An 18,555-nucleotide genomic window follows, 5' to 3' on the forward strand; every position below is an offset into this window, starting at 1 on the left:
AGACCTGAAATGATCTATTTTTCAGCATGTTGTTCATACTTTACAAATATTTCCTGAATATCATTCAATATTAATAGATTTGTCACTGAAAGATTTTTGCAAGCCTATTCAAGCAATTTTTATGAGAGGTCTACAAGCCTTATTAGAGAGTCAATTTGGAAAGTGGAGATTTGTGAGTCAATTTGGAAGGCGAATGCAAGACATGATATTAAGTTACAACAAGCGTTGGATGAAAACTAGATTTCACCACACTACACAACATATTATACAATCTACAACAAAATATCAAATATGTTACCAAGGTTTCTAAATTGAATTGATTAATTAAGAGTTTTCATTTTACTGGCACTATTTTGTTTTGTAATTAATAATGATATGCAACGAATAATTGCCAGGTTAGCCGAGACGACTAAGGCATTGCACCCTTGAGTCTGCTAGCGCTACCTGGTCGTGGCTTCGAATCCTGCCGGTAGGCATGGACATTTGATCATCTCATCAAATTACGCACGCACTTACAATTATTTCCATTACACACGCACAAGCTGAAAGCTCATGTGGGCATCATCCGAAATAAAACAAAGTGCTACTATATTTTCTACTTCTTTGGATTACACACTCAACATTGATAGAATCAATATGATATATGATGGTGATCTATTTTTATGCATTGTGAGAATTATTTAGGGCTCTGAAAGGCCGCAACTATATGGGTGGAATAGAGGTGATGGATCTTTTTCACTAGTTAACAGAATGCATTGACTCTTATGACAATTCCGTTCGTACAGTTCACCCCTCAAGTGTAGAAACACACAGAAAAGCGTAGCGTAGCGTATTCGAAAACACATAGAAAGCGCAGCGTAGCGTAGCGCATTGTAGGATAAAGGCGGCAAAATTCAAATTTAGATTCAATCCAATTCACAATATTTACAAATTATAAGCAAAAAGATAACTAGATCACACAGCTCAACAAGATGAAAATAATAATAATAACAATATTAACAATATTGAGTAGACTACCTAATAATTATAATCAATTATTCGGCAAAATAATTCTTGACAAAAACTTCGAATATATTATATTATCAGGACTAATTCATGAATTAGGATTAATGAATAATACTTGCCGAGAGTTCAATACTCCGCGTTTACAAGCAGGAATGAATATCTATGAATTTATTGATTCATCGAGAGATGGAAAATATAAATAGAAGAAAGATGAATTATCAAAAATGAAATAAATGAGTAAGTAGGCTACATTAGATCTCACAGATCTGACTTTTTTTTAATAGATTTAAAACTATAAGTAGAGGTTACTGAAGTGTTTGTTAATAATTTAAATGGTAAAATTTTATTTTACAAACTAGTTTGTTCCTTCGGTATACGCTGCACTACGCTCCTATACGCTACCAGTGTGTACAACCACCAATCAGTGCATGAGTTTGTTTCAAAACATACGCTACGCTGTCTGTGTGTTTCTACACTAAGAGGAAATGCGTTCTGTAACGAAAGAAAAGAAAAAGACCAACATTCCGTCTCAACTATTCCACCCGTATAGTTGGGGTCTAACTCAAGTTAGCTTACTGACCTTCTATGATGTTATCAGCTAAGGTTTAATTTCAGCTTGTAAAATATAGTGGATTAGTTCATTGAATAAAATGAATAATGAAATTGAAACAGCTATTTTTGAAAGACAGCCTTTCAAAATACTTACTTTCAGAAAATCCTCAGTAGTTGCACGCATTTCTTTCCAGGTTTTGTTCAAGAGAACAATACAAATACAGAAAAATCTTCGAATGGATGATCATGTGTAAAGAACATGGGATAATATGTTTGCCCTTGTTCGCTAGGCGCTTCTCCTATCCTAAGAACCTCGCAGAGCAGCTTCACCAACTCGACACTAGTTCGACCAAATGGACATTCGTGTTCGTCCGCTCTACATGAGTTCTCCAAAACAACCTATCGATAACATAATAACATAACATAATAAGGATGGCAACCAAATCAATGTGGCATAAATCCCAGATAAAATTATCAAACACATTGGAGATGTAAAGAAATTAGAGTTTGTTTTTAATAAAAGAGATGGGAAAGACTGAGAGTACCGGAAGACAAATTTTTCATTATTAACAAAACACATTTATCTGTGTATAATGGCTTGAAAATTCTGTAAAAAATTGAAGATTACAAATAAAGGTGCTGATCACGATAATTAAATCTAAATAAGAATAATTTGAAACTGCCTGACAACGTTGCCTGGAGTAGGATGTAAACCTAGCGCCGCAGTGCACGATGGCTTCTCACAGCTTGGCGTTGTTGTCATTCGAGATGGGTGTCTGGCTTGGAAGTGTTTCGGCCGCATTGCAGGATGACTGTTAACGGTTGCCGGAAGATCAACAGCTGGATTTTTTTCGTTATTTTTCGTGATAGAGAAATTCTGATTGCAGATCCGTTTTCAGCGACCCCAAGTTTAGCCTAAAGGCTCAGAATGTCAACAATGTTTTTAAATAATTAAAAATCATCATGAAAAGTCATTAATATGGTAGTACACCACGTTTCTGGGAACTTTTTACTGGTGACTGGAGTTATTATTGACACACAAAAATCAAAATAATCGTGAGAAAGAAAACTGCTGATGAACGCGAATAAGACCGCCACTCCATTGTTCTATTGTCTCGGCTGCTTGGCTGAGCCTGGCTGGAGGGATCAAATAACCGACTGGTTTGATCTGTCCGCTAGGCGGAACTACGCCGACCATTGCTGGGTGGAAGATGTTACTGCGGCCGCTCGCATTCCCACCAACGCTGCTATTATTTGCTGTCTCAGGGCCTAATCCGATTCAGCCAAGCAGCCAGCCTGCACTGCGGAGCTAGGTTAAGGACTACGCATGGCGACAACAATGGTGTATGTCCCAGAAAATTACTTGCAGAAGGCTGTAAACCTAGCTCCGCAGTGCAGGCTGGATGCTTGGCTGAATCGGACTAGGCGCTGAGACAGCAAATAATAGCAGCGTTGGTGGGAATGCGAGCGGCCGCAGTAACATCTTCCACCCAGCAATGGTCGGCGTAGTTCCGCCTGGTGGACAGACGAAAGATCAATCCAGTCGGTTATTTGATCCCTCCAGCCAGGCTCAGCCAAGCAGCCGAGACAATAGAACAATGGTGTGACGGTCTTATTCGCGTTCATCAGCAGTTTTGTTTCTCACGATTATTTTGATTTTTATGCTACCTATAATCAATAATAACTCCAGTCACCAGTAAAAAGTTTCCAGAAACGTGGTGTACTCCCATATTAATGACTTTTCATGATGATTTTCAATTATTTAAAAACATTGTTGACATTCTGAGCCTTCAGGCTAAACTTGGGGTCGCTGAGAACGAATCTGTAATCAGAATTTCTCTATCACGAAAAATAACGAAAAAATGCAGCTGTTGATCTTCCGGCAACCGTTAACAGTCATCCTGCAATGCGGTCGAAACACTTCCAAGCCAGACACCCATCTCAAATGACAACAACGCTAAGCTGTGAGAAACCATCCTGCACTGCGGCGCTAGGTTAAGTGCTTGGCGTAGAAACACTATCATACAATTTTTTACTCACTCCACTTTTTTCATTATTAACTTGGAATTTGACTTATTTATAATAAATTTCACACATTTATAAACACTAAATATTCTTCCAACATATTTAAATTTGGCAAAGAAATAATTTTTTTTTCATTTCATTTTTTCATCCCACTGACCACCTATGAAAGGGGTATAAGGATTTGTCAATTATAATCTAAGTCGTCAATCTTTGCATTCTATAATGCAAAAAGAATTCCTCACTGGAATAAGGACAAACCTGCAACAACTCCTCCCTCACCTTAATTCTGAACTTTTCACCTGTAAGAGCTTTTATGCGTGTTGGCAATGAATTATAAAGCCGAATTCCTGCACTCTTTACCCCCCTCTCATACATACCAGTTCGATGAATGTCGTCTCTGAGGTTTTGTCTATATCTGGTATTGTATGAGTGGAACAACTCTCCTGTATTGAACCTATCTTTATTCCTATCAATAAAACAAAGAGCCTCTAAAATATATACACCTGGTAGTGGGAGAATCTTTAACTCATTGAAATAATCTCTACAACTTGCTCTAATAGATTCACCCACCATCACTCTAACTGCCCACTTTTGAATCCTAAATATATGTATTGCATAAGTTGAATTGCCCCAAAATATAACACCGTATGAAAGAAGAGAATGGAACACAGCAAAATAAACACTTCTAAGCGTTCCTGCATCCAGCAATTTCTTCACGGTTCTTAGAACAAATACTGCTGAGTTTAGTTTGCTTTTTAGCTGGTCTAAATGAGATCGCCAGGAGAGTTCAGAGTCCAGCACTACTCCAAGTACCTTTGCCTCGTTTGCTGAACCTATGTTTCCATCTCTCGTATCCAATACTGCTTCCCGAGCCGTCCTGAATGGAATCTGCATAGTCTTATTGTAATTTAGTACCAACATATTTGAGGCCAGCCATTCTTCTAGTTTCTGAAGAGCTCTTCTACTTTCAGATTACATATCATGCTGACTGTTACTTTTCAATAAAATACTTACATCATCAGCGTATAAAACACAGTGTGCTGGCTCAAGGTGTGGTGGCAAGTCGTTAATATATAGAAGGAAAAGCAAAGGACCAAGGACTGATCCCTGAGGGACCCCACTCCTCGCCTGTAACCATTCCGACTGATACACAAAAGAGTGAGACTGTATTTCCACCCGCTGATGTCTCTCATCAAAGTATGATACGAACCACTTGAGAACCTTGCCTTCAAAACCATATAATTTCAACTTTTTCAATAAAATTTCAATGTTTACAAGATCGAAAGCTTTGGAAAGATCGGCAATCAGGCCACATACCCTGGATCCTCCATCCACAGAATTCAGCACTTCATTTACAAAAGAAAAAAGCTCATCACCTGTAGAAGTGCCGGGCCTGAATTCAAACTCTTTAGAAATACAGGTGGAGTGACAATCGGTCTGTGATTTTCAGGAAGCTTGTGGTTACCTTTCTTATAAATGGGGACTACTTTAGAATATTTCAACTTTAACGGTACACAACCGGCTTTCATTGATTCATTAAAGATATAAGTCAGAGGTTCAATTATATGTTCGGCTGTTTGCTTTACTAGATAGTTTGAAATATTGTAGTGATCATAGGATATTTATTTTTTAATGATTTAATTATCTTTCTGAGTTCTGTTCTACTTTTTGGATCAAATTCTTTCAAGTGGAAAGTGCGCGACTGTCGATGAACACTGCTAGTTGGTGAGTCATTAAGATTGTTCTAAAAATTTGCTTTAGTCTTTTAATATTTGGTATAACACAATAACACTACTTGCCCCACTTTTAGTGGCCATGCAAGTTTGCAAGTCCATGCAAAAAGTAGTAAAACAACCTCCAGGAAGTTGAGATTGTATAAGGTCATCTGACATCTGCGATCGAGCCATTTCTGCTTAACGATAGAGTGATTCCAAATTTTTTTTAGCTTCAGCTTTGTCTTCATTATTTTCAGCCGTGTTAACCAATGCTTTTAATTTGTCACATTTATTACATTAATCAATACTGGCTGATGGAATTTGAGCTTTGAAAAATAGGCTTTGAAGACTAGAATAGTAGCGATAGTTGATTTTGTTGTTGAGATATTTTATTTGGAATGCTTTGAAGAGTCAAATCAGGAGAAAGGAATTCACAAGTTGATTTTTTCCGAGAATATTGGCTCTCAACCTAGCGCCGCAGTGCAGGATGGTTTCTTACAGCTTGGCGTTGTTGTCATGGGTGTCTGGCTTGGTTTGGTTTGGAAGTGTTTCGGCCGCATTGCAGGATGACTGTTAACGGTTGCCGGAAGATCAACATCTGGATTTTTTCGTTATTTTTCGTGATAGAGAAATTCTGATTGCAGATTCGTTCTCAGCGACCCCAAGTTTAGCCTAAAGGCTCAGAATGTCAACAATGTTTTTAAATAATTAAAAATCATCATGAAAAGTCATTAATATGGTAGTACACCACGTTTCTGGGAACTTTTTACTGGTGACTGGAGTTATTATTGACACACAAAAATCAAAATAATCGTGAGAAAGAAAACTGCTGATGAACGCGAATAAGACCGCCACTCCATTATTCTATTGTCTCGGCTGCTTGGCTGAGCCTGGCTGGAGGGATCAAATAACCAACTGGATTGATCTTTCGTCTGTCCGCTAGGCGGAACTACGCCGACCATTGCTGGGTGAAAGATGTTACTGCGGCCGCTCGCATTCCCACCAACGCTGCTATTATTTGCTGTCTCAGCGCCTAGTCCGATTCAGCCAAGCAACCAGCCTGCACTGCGGAGCTAGGTTCATGTCGGGAAAAACTATTGATAATTATGTGCTTTCACCAGATTACAGTCATCATCGGAAAATTCAAACTTATGCTCATTCGATTTTGTATTTTTACCTCTCAAATCATTGTAAATTGAATTAACTTACCTAGCTTTAGCTTTGCTTGCAAAACTTGTAGTTTTTTGGGTTTAATAGCAAAAATGTCTTTGAAAGTTTTCGAACATACCTGTATATTTTCACCTTTATGATTTGGAACAAGATAAGTAATGGTAGCTTGGCGTCTGCTTTCCTCAGGCTCGTCATAGGTTCCATCACACCTACGTCGAATCTTTTGTAAGATCATTTTGTTCATTAGCCCTTGCTGTTCTGGCTTGATCTTGTATAATTCCGTGAATAAAACGTTTTTGTGATCCTCTGAGAGTTTTTGTATTTACATCTGCATGCTGCATGTTGAGGGACTGGATTCTCATTCCGACAAGCCATTATTGATAAGTTATTAATGAATTATGTTGGAAGATTATTTCATGTATGATACAACACTATAGGAATACTTAATCACATTTAAAATACAGAAAAAATACACTTGACCACTTGTATAAGAATAATATGAAAACTTTCGCCACGTAACACGCATTCTACCGATGCCGGTTGTAAACTAAACTGTCATCACTGTCATGGCGGAACCTAGTAGCAGGCATGGTAATGGCATATACAGCCTTTTCCAGTAAACGCCAGATGAGTCATTCACCATTAACGATCTCTATCGAAGATTATTGTAACTAAACTGGACATCCTTGGCACTTACAGTTCTTTCCAGAACATTGGCAATGGCCCTAGCAGCCTATTCCGCTAAAAAAGTGTTTTTTGAATTTTTCGGACTTTCAGCCATTTCCATTTACATGCTAATACAAATAGTGAGTAAATGTAATATTTATTACATTCAAATGCAATAAAAATTAGTGAGTAAAAATTAAATTTTATTCAGTAAATGGTATTAAATTTAATATGGTGAATAAAATTAGTTGATATTAAACAAAGCTATTTACAATCAAGCCAATAAAATCGCTAATATTATATTGATTATTTTTGTTTGAATAATTTTTGCAATGATGTAATTCCTTATAATAAGGTAAGTAAACGGTTTATTCGATTTCAACATTGAACATTGATTGCTGTGACTGAATTGCTGTGTTTGTATTTCTATTCAGTCAGTAAAACATTTTAGAGAAAGGATTTCAACAAACCCGGGTCAATATAATAATTTGAACATTACAGCCAGAGCACATAATTATTGAGATGATACATAGTAGTTTGGAAGTCCTATTATTATTCCTCCCGTTTGAGCGTCTAACCAATACGTTTAGCGTTTTAGTGAGTTATATGCAGACAAAATTTGAGTAGAGATAACTAATAATAAACAATAAAAAGTCTAATAAATAATGGGTGAAGAAAACTAGCAATGTAAACTATAGAGAACATGAATATATTGTAGGATTAATATTTTGTCTACTATATAATTATGAGATTGCGGATTAATAATATGTAAAGTAGAAAGCGGCAGGTTTATGTATAAAATGCGATCTACCTTAGTGTAGCTCTCAGTATGATTTCTTGCAAAATAAACCATGCAGTCCAAAGCAAGCATGCCGGGAGGGGTCTCAGTGAAGTCCAGGGCTGGGTTGATGTCATATTTGAAGCCCAATTTCTTATAATCTTTGGCGAAAACTCCCATTTGTCTGCGTACAGTCGAGTCAGTCGCATTTGTTATGTCCACATCGAAGGCTATCTTACGCAGCTCCTTTATCTTATCGTGAGCATCTTGATCCTGAAATATATAGACATCCATTTTCAAAATAAATATGCAATGTTAGGAAGCAAGTTTGATATTACTGACAAATGGAGAAGATTTGATTCAATAAAACTCAATTTAAAGAGTAAGAGCAAAAATGGGTAATAAATACTGACTGTACTGGAATCATATTTTATAAAAATCTATATTCTAAAAATTTAAAAGTTTTATTTTCGGCCAATTCATCATCAACTTACTTAACTCTAAGATTACCTATTTTATGTTATTTCTGATTTAAAAAAATAATTTTTCGTGCTGAATAAATATTGATATCCTTCTTCAACGTTTAATACCTATACAATACATAATCAACACAACTTATCTGTGAATAAGTGTAATCTCTAAATATTCCATTCACTATACAGAGTGTTCTGAAAAAGGTGCCCATTAGTCAGGGCGTGATTCATCAAATCAAAAGAAGAGAAAAAGTTCTAATTAACATAGGTCCGAAAACGCTTGGTTACCAAGTTATACAGAGTGTATATAGAATAAGTGTATAATAGACAAACGCAACCTTGAAAAGAATAATCGTTAATTACATACAAAAGGCATGAAAAATAGACAATATCTGTTAAGCTCTATTTTTCATGAGTTTTGTATTTAATTAAGGATTTTTTTAAGGTTGCGTTTGTATATTATAGACTTATTCTACATATTTCTCTTCAAAATTGAATTTTCTACAAGTTCTGTAAAAAAAATTTGTGGTTATTGTACATTTAACATGATAAATATTAATATGCTTCAAACCTTGAAGGAACATGTTTTTCGGGACCAAGTTTCACGTATTTCATCACATATTTTGAAAATTACTGTAGCTACAGGTCTCGGAACTTTTTTTTCAATTTTTCAGTTCATTTTTCATAAAGCACACTAAATTTTACATCTTAATTAACAGCCAACAAATACCCGTAGGGCTTCGTTTCAGCAGGGGAACTGAAATTCAGACGAACGAAATCTTTCAGCCTGTATAAATTGGTAACCAAACATTTTCGGACTTAAGTTAATTAGAACATTTTTTTCTTCTTTTTATGTGTGGAGTCACGCCCTGACTTATGGGCACCTTTTTTCAGAACACTCTGTATACATTGGTGCTTGCAATTTATATTGTATAGTGAGGTCCATGTTATAATGACAGTGTACGATTGACAATACTGTTGCTGTCCTTTTCTATCATACAACAAAACAGATAGCGCTATCTCTCTCTAGCTTTGCAATGTTGTCAGTTTGCCAGAATATTTTATATTTACTTTAGACAGCGACTGTACAAAAGTAAACAATTGATTATAAGTCGCCATTTTTTTCTTCATTCTATCAAAATACTTGAGTACACAAGTCGTAGGCCTATAATTGATTTAAAATTTATTTTTGAAACAATGAAATAAATTTTAGACATTATCGTATGAGAAACACAAATTAAAATACCTGAAATGGCATTTTAAAAGTTGATAACTAAACCATCCTAGACTTTATCCATGCTTCAGTTAGCCTACACGTATAGGTTAGACCTACACGTACCGGTATAAATAATATTGAAAAGTTATTTCAGAACTATTTCCATTGAAATTACTTATTTTAAATAGGATTTCTATTATTTTTAAAAGAAATTGGAATAGAATACCTACCACATAACTCAATTTCTGTTGTTTTGAAATTCAGATTGTTGTATCACAGCTTTTTAAATTAGCCGCCATTTCAGATTTGTATAAAATAAAAATCTAATCTCAGTTATGAGAGCAAATTTTCGAATCAAATTATGGATTATGGGAAAAATTTTTTCTTGATTAATTTGACATTAAATTGATTATTTAATCAAGGAAACGATAATAACTATTAGATCAAATTTAATGGGATGAATTGAGTAACAGCTGTGTACACTCAGTGGCAAAATTGAGAGACTTGGCAACGTTTTTCTCCTATCTTTCTTCACTGCCATTATAACGTGGACCTCACTATAGTTCTGATTTTTCAATATATTATTTGGAAACACGAGAAAAGTCCAGAACCAATTTCTTCATGCGAAATTTCCTTGTGCTAGAGCCAGAGTGGCCAAAAAACCTCGTATTTTCGGTTCATTTTCCAGTTATCAGCTATTTCTGCCAAAACCAGTAATCATACAGAAAAATTAGCTCCCGCCTTTTTTTAAATTATTAAATTATGAATAAAATAATATCATTCAGAACTCTCTATCTTCAATGAGTACTGAGTTATGAGTTTTCAAAAATGAGTAAAATTCGAAGAACAAAACAATTTTGATGAATTTTAGTTTTTGATCAACAATATCTTCCGATAGTTATCATTTAGTTGTATAATTCGAAATCCCTCTGGGTGTATTTTTGTGCTCTGCAATCTGAGATCAGGTAGAGCACTCTATCTCTTATAAATTTCCAGCTACACCTGACAACAATGCTCCTTGTATTGTGAAAAACACCTAATTTTCAGCTTCTACCATCATCACAAACTACTTTGTCCTCACATTGATATTTCGCACTATGATATAGGTTCATGAGATTATGTTCTATGAGAATCACCCGTTAGATGCACTTCATTTCAGTATTTCCTAGTGGAGAGGCGCGCATAAGGACACCTCAAGGATCAAAATTTCACTTACACTTATTCACAATTTACACATATAACTTTATTTTAGTTCTTTCATTTTTTCATTTTCTTCCATAGATCACAAAAATACGCCAAGAGGGATTTCGCATTATACATCTAAATGGTAACACTCGGAAGATATTGTTGATCAAAAATTAAAATTCATCAAAATTTATTTTTTTCTTTGAATTTCACTCATTTTTGAAAACTCATAACTCGTACTCATTGAAGATAGAGAGTTCTGAATGATATAATTTTATTCATAATTTAATAATCTAAAAAAGGCGGGAGCTAATTTTTCTCTCTGATTACTGGTTTTGGCAGAAATAGCTGATAACTGGAAAATGAACCGAAAATACGAGGTTTTTGGCCACTCTGGCTCTAGCACAAGGAAATTTTGCATGAAGAAATTGGTTTTGGACTTCTCTCATGTATCCAAATAATGTATTGAAAAATTAGATTACAATATAAATTGCAAGCACATCCCCCTTTTTATTTCGATATTGAATGGACTTAGGACTGTCCATAGGACTTGGGAATGGACTTGAATGGACTCATTCACTGTGTTGTAAATGATGTATTATTGTACTCTTGATATTATTGTTATATATTATTGACATATATGGAGGAAACCTCAAACAGAGGTTTCCAATAGCTTTTTTTGTGCCCTGAAGGAATAAAACTTTTATTCTATTAGAATGTTTTTACAATGTATAATTTGGCGTTTCCGATAGCATTGTTTGTATGCACTAAAGGAATAAAAATCATTCTTATTCTTCTGGACTATAATAAATAACTGGTCAGTACAATGTTAGATCAGTTTTGGCTGAATTGATAGTCGTCGATTATGATTATAAAACATAGTCCAGTGCCCAGTGAAAAGAATAAATCCTCAATATCCAACCTAGTTACGTTTTAATTCAAAAGGTCACAAATGGAAGGGTGATGAATTGGTTTAATTTATGAGCATCAACAGAATAGAGGCGTAGAAAGAGCTGAGAGAGTTGTATAATGGGGAATAATATCGAACGCTTTATACGCTAGCCAACAACGCACCTACAAATAGCGTACAGTACACATATTTAATGGCTATATGAGAGAAGAAGGGCATGAATGTAAATCAAATGGGATTTATAATTAGGCTATTGTTATATCACTTTAAAACAGTAGAGAGAGCTATTTTTCTATTACGAATGTTAAGCAGAAGAAGTTAAAATTATTATTCAAATTATCATAATTTCTAATATAAATATTATCAAACGGTGTCAATAGTCTACTAGTTTATAGATGTTTTTTTTTTGCTATGTTGGTGCATCTGAAAGCACTGTCAGGTTATCCAATAATTATTATTACCGTTCTTTGAAACGACCAGCTTTCAACTAACCTATCGGTGTTATAGGGGGGGGGGGGTTTAGGGGGGAGGTTATAAGGGGGATAGGTTTTGGTATAATTTGTTTCCAACTAGTGGGCCTACTACCGATTACCGTTGCTTTTTACTTTGTTCACAAATTATTGCTCTTCTAATGGAAGGTCATTATAGGAGAAATGGACAAGATTTTAGTGAGTTTTGTATGATCAAAATACTAATGGTTCAATAATCCATGGATTGAAGAATAATCTAACATGGATACTTGTGAAAAATAATATCGACACATTAGAAGGTTTTCTCCTCAGCCAAGACTTTGATAAATGGCAGCTTTAATTTTATTCTATTATAAAAATTATTAATTTCTCTTTTGAATGAACTCATTACAATGACTGTTTACGACATAGGCTATTCCATTTTGGTGACTAGGTACCTCAAATCTTTAAATTTAAAGCAACAGTAATTAGGTTTTTTTAAGAATTCTGGGTTTTTACTTTGTTTTTTTGGCGTGTTCTATGAAGTGAAATTTAATTCTTCCATTGATTTTTCTCAAATAAAAAGTGTGAAGTTGAACTTTACTGACTGGGCTATCAATTTCTTTCAAAGTATTGAAAACAAACTTTTTTCTATTCGCTCATAGAATGGAACCATTCATTATCGTGTTCAGGCCTACCTGCGAATCCATTTTAGTATTCATCCTTTGTTCCAGAAGGCCAAAAATTAGCGTTTGTAAAACATATAGCTGATGAGCCATTTCCGTTCCAACCTGGAAAGAATTAAATATGATATTTAAGATTAATATGCTCAAGATGTTATCATTTGGTTCCTTTGTAACAAAAATACTCATAGTTCCCAATTGTATAAGTTTCCACGGGAGTCGCTTGCACGTTCACCGAGCCGGCACCCAAAAAGTAACGCGAGCATTTCGGAAAGAGAGACAAATACTAATAATAATGCTTCTCTATTCATAGCGTGGTCATAGGTATGGCCACAAGTGAACAAGTCAAGAACAAAGAAAAAACTGTCAACTTTGACGCCATGTCCAGAGACGGAAGCGAACCCTTGATTCCCATAGTCTAGACCCCTACTGGGAGACCCCGGAACTCCGTCGGTGGCTTTACTGTACTCCTGTGCCTAGCTACTCCCCGGGGCGGAGAGTCCAGATCAACTTCCATTGTCTGGAGCATTCATCTCACCGCACACCCATAGGTTCCCCCTGGTTAGCGGTTTTTACCTTCACCGTGGAAACCAGCAACACATGGCCATTGCAATCCAGTACTTTCTGTGACGGAGCAAAACTCGATCACCGAAGTTTTAAGGGGCAGCTTTATACCTTTGGAGCCAATAGGTATAAAGATACCGTACCTTAGGTATCATTTAATCAATAAAACAATAATAATAGTTTATTGATAAGAACCAAAATGGACAGAATACTATAAATGTCTGATTACAGAAATTTAGACTAGATTAGTTACATTAGGCTATGAGTAAGCCTGTTAGTTTCAAAACATAACCTTATAGTCTGACAGCATACACTGATAACGGTAACCAATGATGCCCGATTAGCAAGATTCTATTAAATATGTTTTGTACTTTTAAGAAATACCTAGATATGCCTATGAAAGAAAAATTCCAGTACAGTACCTAGTAGAATAATTAGTTATCAAGATCTTGAAAACTCACCTGTCCTGAACGTGATTGTATCAAGTTGCTTGTGATGATATTCCGGACTTGTTTTGAACAGAGAGCTGAAGCAATTGATTTTCGTTTAGGCTGATCAGCTTTTTGAAACAAGGCATTTATCAATGCTATTCCATTCTGCTGTATGACTGGATTCTGAGTTTGAAGATGCATAATCAAATTTTGAAATCCAATTTCTTTTTCAACTTGTGTGTACTTTCCAGTGCTATTTAACACTATGCTTTCAAGAATAGAAAGAGATGCTTGTACTACCTTGCTATCTTGAGGGGAAGATTGATTGTTCACGTAGCTTGCAACAGTATTGATGAATGGAAGTTCAAGAATGTCCCATGAAACAATTCCATGATCCATTAATTCAACAAATGATAAAAGGGTGTGTGCCAATAACTCGCCTTTACATTTTCCTTTTTCTATCAAATTTATAATGAGAGCCAGCCCTTGTTTGTTTATAAATTCTAAAGCAAAAGTCATATCCATACTTAAACTTGATAATTCTGTACAGCAGCAGTTTTTTCATCATTGCTGCTTGAGTTCAATTTTTGCAGAATGTCATGTGCAGTTTTTGAAGGACTGTATGTTAGTCTTAAAACATAACCATTTTTAATTTCATTTCTATTCTTTTCTGTGATATAATTTCTATTGTTACTTTCAGAAAATTGCAAAGCATACTGATCAGGGTCTGATAAACCCCATCCATTGCAGAGTTCTTGAATAGTTGCTGCTAAAGGCTGTTGTTGCTTAAATTCTACTAGCTGAGCTACCTGATCTTCCATTTCCACCGCTATTTTTACTACATTAGTGTCCTTAAGAGCAGGCATCTTTGTCACTTTTGTGGTCATCTGATTTAAAAAGAATTAATTTAAATATTCAACACAAAATCCTAACCACACTCACACAACGGGCTTGGTCATTTTACACAAAATCAAAACAAAAACTAAACTGAAACTGAAAATGAAAATTGACAGCGGATTAGCCACATACTTAACACTATTCAAACACAATCACCCACATTGACGCATGCGCTCTGTATTTAATGATAGTTCCATCAATAGTCACATGGCGCGGCTGAAAAACAGACAAAATCAAGGTCTTGACTCTGTAATCAGTGCAGGAATGGTCACTTTTCAAGATAACTGTAGGAAAAAATATTGTATATAAATTAAGTTTGTAGACACAACATGTAGATATTTGGGCATACTTAGATTTTGCCCGATTTTCAGTCGCGCCAAGTGGCGGTATACAAGAGTGTCAACGTGGGTGCTTCTATTGGAATAGTACCTAAGGTGGTCATGCAATACATGATTTAGATACGGTACGGAATTTCCAGAAAAAATTAATGGCGAAAACCGCACATTGATACCTCAAACCTTTTAGAAGATATTCACTCTATTAATCAATAACACTCATGTATTTCATTACTGATTTGCATGGTACTGATTGATAATGTGAATATCTTCTGAACGGTTTCAGATATCGATGTGCGGTTTTCGCCATTCATTTTTCTTGAAATTCCGTATCGAAATCATTTATGTATCGCTTGACCACCTTACTATTTAAAAAAAAACAAAGTTGCATTCAAAATGGCGGATCCAAGATGGCGGACCAGAATTTTTAAGTTATGTTAAAGAGCTGCTTCTCTTTGTCTCAGAAACAGAGTAATATTAAATAATTTAATAAACAGAGTAGTTAATAAACAAAATAATTTAACAGAGTAGTATATTTAATAATTTGTTATAAGGATAGGTTAGGTTTTTGCTTTGAAATTGCAATATGCTAGAAGGGGCTAGCAGGTGTAGTTATGTTTTTTGATGTTTCAAATGTGAAAGGTTAGGTTAGTGGGTTAGGATTTTGCTTTGAAAACTAAATTATCAAATGTGAAGGGGTTAGTGGTTGGGTTTTTTTGGATTATATTTAATAATGTTCCATAAGGTTAGGTTAGGTTTTTGCTTTAAAATTGCAATATGCTAGAAAGGGCTAGGGACCAGGTGGAATTATGCTTTTTGATATTTCAAAGGTGAAAAGATAGGTTAGGATTTTGCTTTGAAATCGCAATATGCTGGAAGGGATTAGAGGTTTTTACAAATAGTTATGTTTATTGATGTTTTAAATGTAAAAGGGGCGGTTGGGGGTTCGGTTTTTGTTTTGGCATGACAATATGCTGACTTAGTTATAGTGTTTTTTAACATCAGTTAAATAACAACTGTTATATTTTATTAATTATATTTTTCAAAAGTACTCTTTCTTTTATTAAATAAAATGATAATATATTGAATCTAATGATAAATCATCATTGGATAATAATATCTTCATCAAAAATAGAATGACGATTGGCTCCAGTTACAGTGCTCGGTAACCATTATCACAAAGATCGTTACATTCAAAGAACTGACTGAATGGAACGGGAAAAACCCGTTGCTAACGCATGCGCGATACGGTGCTGTCTGAGACAGAGAGTGGTTTGTAACGATAGAAGTGGAATTTGAAATGTTTACCAACATGGCGGCTGACCTTCACAGTGAACTTGGAATGCTGACAGCGCTCCAGCGGGCGTTTTGTGAACTATGAGAGTTACGAGACATGTTTTTATTATTATTTGTAGGTTATGTTGTAATTTTAGCGGAAAATAATGGTTGTGTTTACTTATAATCAATATTATTAGTTTGCAAGTTATATGAATATGTTAGCTACAAAAGCCATAGTTTTAAAATAATATTATTTTTCAAAATCGATTTGAGCTAGACTATATAGCTGTATGATAACATAAAAATAATAATGATGAAGATTGATATTCTTCACTGTACCAGGTTCCAGGTAAGACAAACAAATTTGATTAAAAAACAAAATTTTAAAAATAAACAGATCCAATTTATTATTCAAAAAATAATGCATTTTTGCCTTTTTATTATGTTATGATATAGTTGGCTTTTCAGGATAATCAATAATTATTATTCATTCCCGTAACGAGTAGCCTAGCCTAACTTTTTGTAAAACCAACAAACATTGCTACTGGAAGATATGCAAATTGTAATTTGCATATTCTTATAATGCATTTTAAATTGCATGTAAATATTCTTATAATGCATTTGACATTAAACATTTAGTTTGTGTTATTACTAAATGGCGTCTGTAAAAATTATTGTTATCTAGATCTTATAGACTCACAAGTTTTTAATGCACTACAATAGTGCATACTTGTCTATATATAGACACTTTACAAATATTACTATATTATAATATAATATGCTTTCATTGCCGTTATAATAAGAGTGGAGAGAGAGAGAAAAAAGAACAGAGTTTCCGATTCTCTGTCTACTGTCTTCTATAAAGGATATCTGATGTAATATTAACTTTGCATTCTTGTTTGAAATAACTAATTATGTTTTATTTCTCAGGAAAAAAATAATGATTGCAGGAGGTTTGTGGCATAAGGTTCTAATCCATCCTGAATGGAGCAAGTCCCTAGCTTAAACTCTTAACTTGTTTACAATTTTAGTTTTTTTTCTTCCCATTCATATCCAACACTTTCTTATTTTTTAGAAAACATGCAGTCTGTAATCTACCCCCATGTCAGTGTAGAGAGGCCTGTTCATGAAGACACAAAATCCTTCGACGGTGAGTAATGCGTTACTAGTTTTGATCATTGGTCTTAGAGATAAACAATTATTATTCGGAAATATCTAGAATCCATTAAACGAGTCTCATCCCCAAACAAAAACATTCAAACTTGTTTCACTTGCCTGCCAATTTGAAACTGTCAGATTATATAACTCTTATGTCCAGTTTCCAGGCCATTTATTAAATCTAATGGACCATTGAATCTTGGACACCACTTATTAAATCTAACTCGACCATTAAACCTATAAATTGTTTTGCCAGTGATTATGTTTAAGAGGGTGTATGATTTCAAATTAAGTTGGTAATTGACTAAGAACTCAATTTCAAATCAAACATCTCTTAACTTATGATGCAAAATTCCCTGAAATTCAAGATCAGAAACATTTATTCCCAGGAGTTGATTCCCAAAATTCATAAATGCCCGGGAATTAATGATTATTTTGTATGATGACTAAGAAAACGCCTTTTTTAACTAAACTTATTGATAATCATATAAACAGTTCTATATAAACAAGTTATATTGAAATGATTAACCCTGTGGGCAGGGGGAAAAAAGTAGAGTCGAACAAGGTAGCACTCCCAATCCACAGAGATCTTCTGGAGCTCGGTAACAGGCTGAGGTCAAGGCGCCCTCCCATGCGCTTGGCTGAACGGCTACAACGTGAGAGTTTCTCTGTTGCTGATAGCTGGGAGGAGGAGTGGATGGATAGGGCGCCTCTCAGTGTTAGTCTGAGGTATTCTGTTGGGAGGAGTGTGGCTGGGTTTGATCTGCCAAGGCGAACATGGACAGCACTCAACAGGATTAGAACTGGGCACGGAAGATGTAGAGCATCTCTTTGTGACTGGGGTAGATTGCCCTCCCCTGATTGTGATTGTGGAGAGGCTAGACAAACAATGAATCATATCATCCGGCATTGTGCTATTCGAGCCTATCAGGGCGGTTCAGATGATTTTATATCAGCATCTCCACAAGCAATAGCCTACATAACCAACCTGGACATTCAAGTTTGACTCGATTATTTCCTATTTCCTTGTGTATATACACTTTTTTTTGTCATATATTTTTGTTT

General features: G+C 35.0%; 1 protein-coding gene across 1 annotated transcript; it reads right to left on the reverse strand.

Annotated features, from left to right (window-relative positions):
- Nucleotides 1-1,743: 1,743 nt before the first annotated feature.
- On the reverse strand, nucleotides 1,744-14,358 carry LOC120351308 (engulfment and cell motility protein 1-like). Its single transcript, XM_039428070.1, has 4 exons — nucleotides 13,853-14,358; nucleotides 12,843-12,935; nucleotides 7,945-8,184; nucleotides 1,744-1,956 (listed from the first exon to the last, which is right to left on the reverse strand). Exons 1-4 carry the CDS (start codon nucleotides 14,345-14,347, stop codon nucleotides 1,759-1,761), a joined length of 1,026 nt encoding a protein of 341 aa, XP_039284004.1. The 5' UTR covers nucleotides 14,348-14,358; the 3' UTR covers nucleotides 1,744-1,758.
- Nucleotides 14,359-18,555: the final 4,197 nt, after the last annotated feature.

This window comes from Nilaparvata lugens, chromosome 5 (genome assembly GCF_014356525.2).
Source record: "Nilaparvata lugens isolate BPH chromosome 5, ASM1435652v1, whole genome shotgun sequence".
NCBI classification, from domain to species: domain Eukaryota; kingdom Metazoa; phylum Arthropoda; class Insecta; order Hemiptera; family Delphacidae; genus Nilaparvata; species Nilaparvata lugens.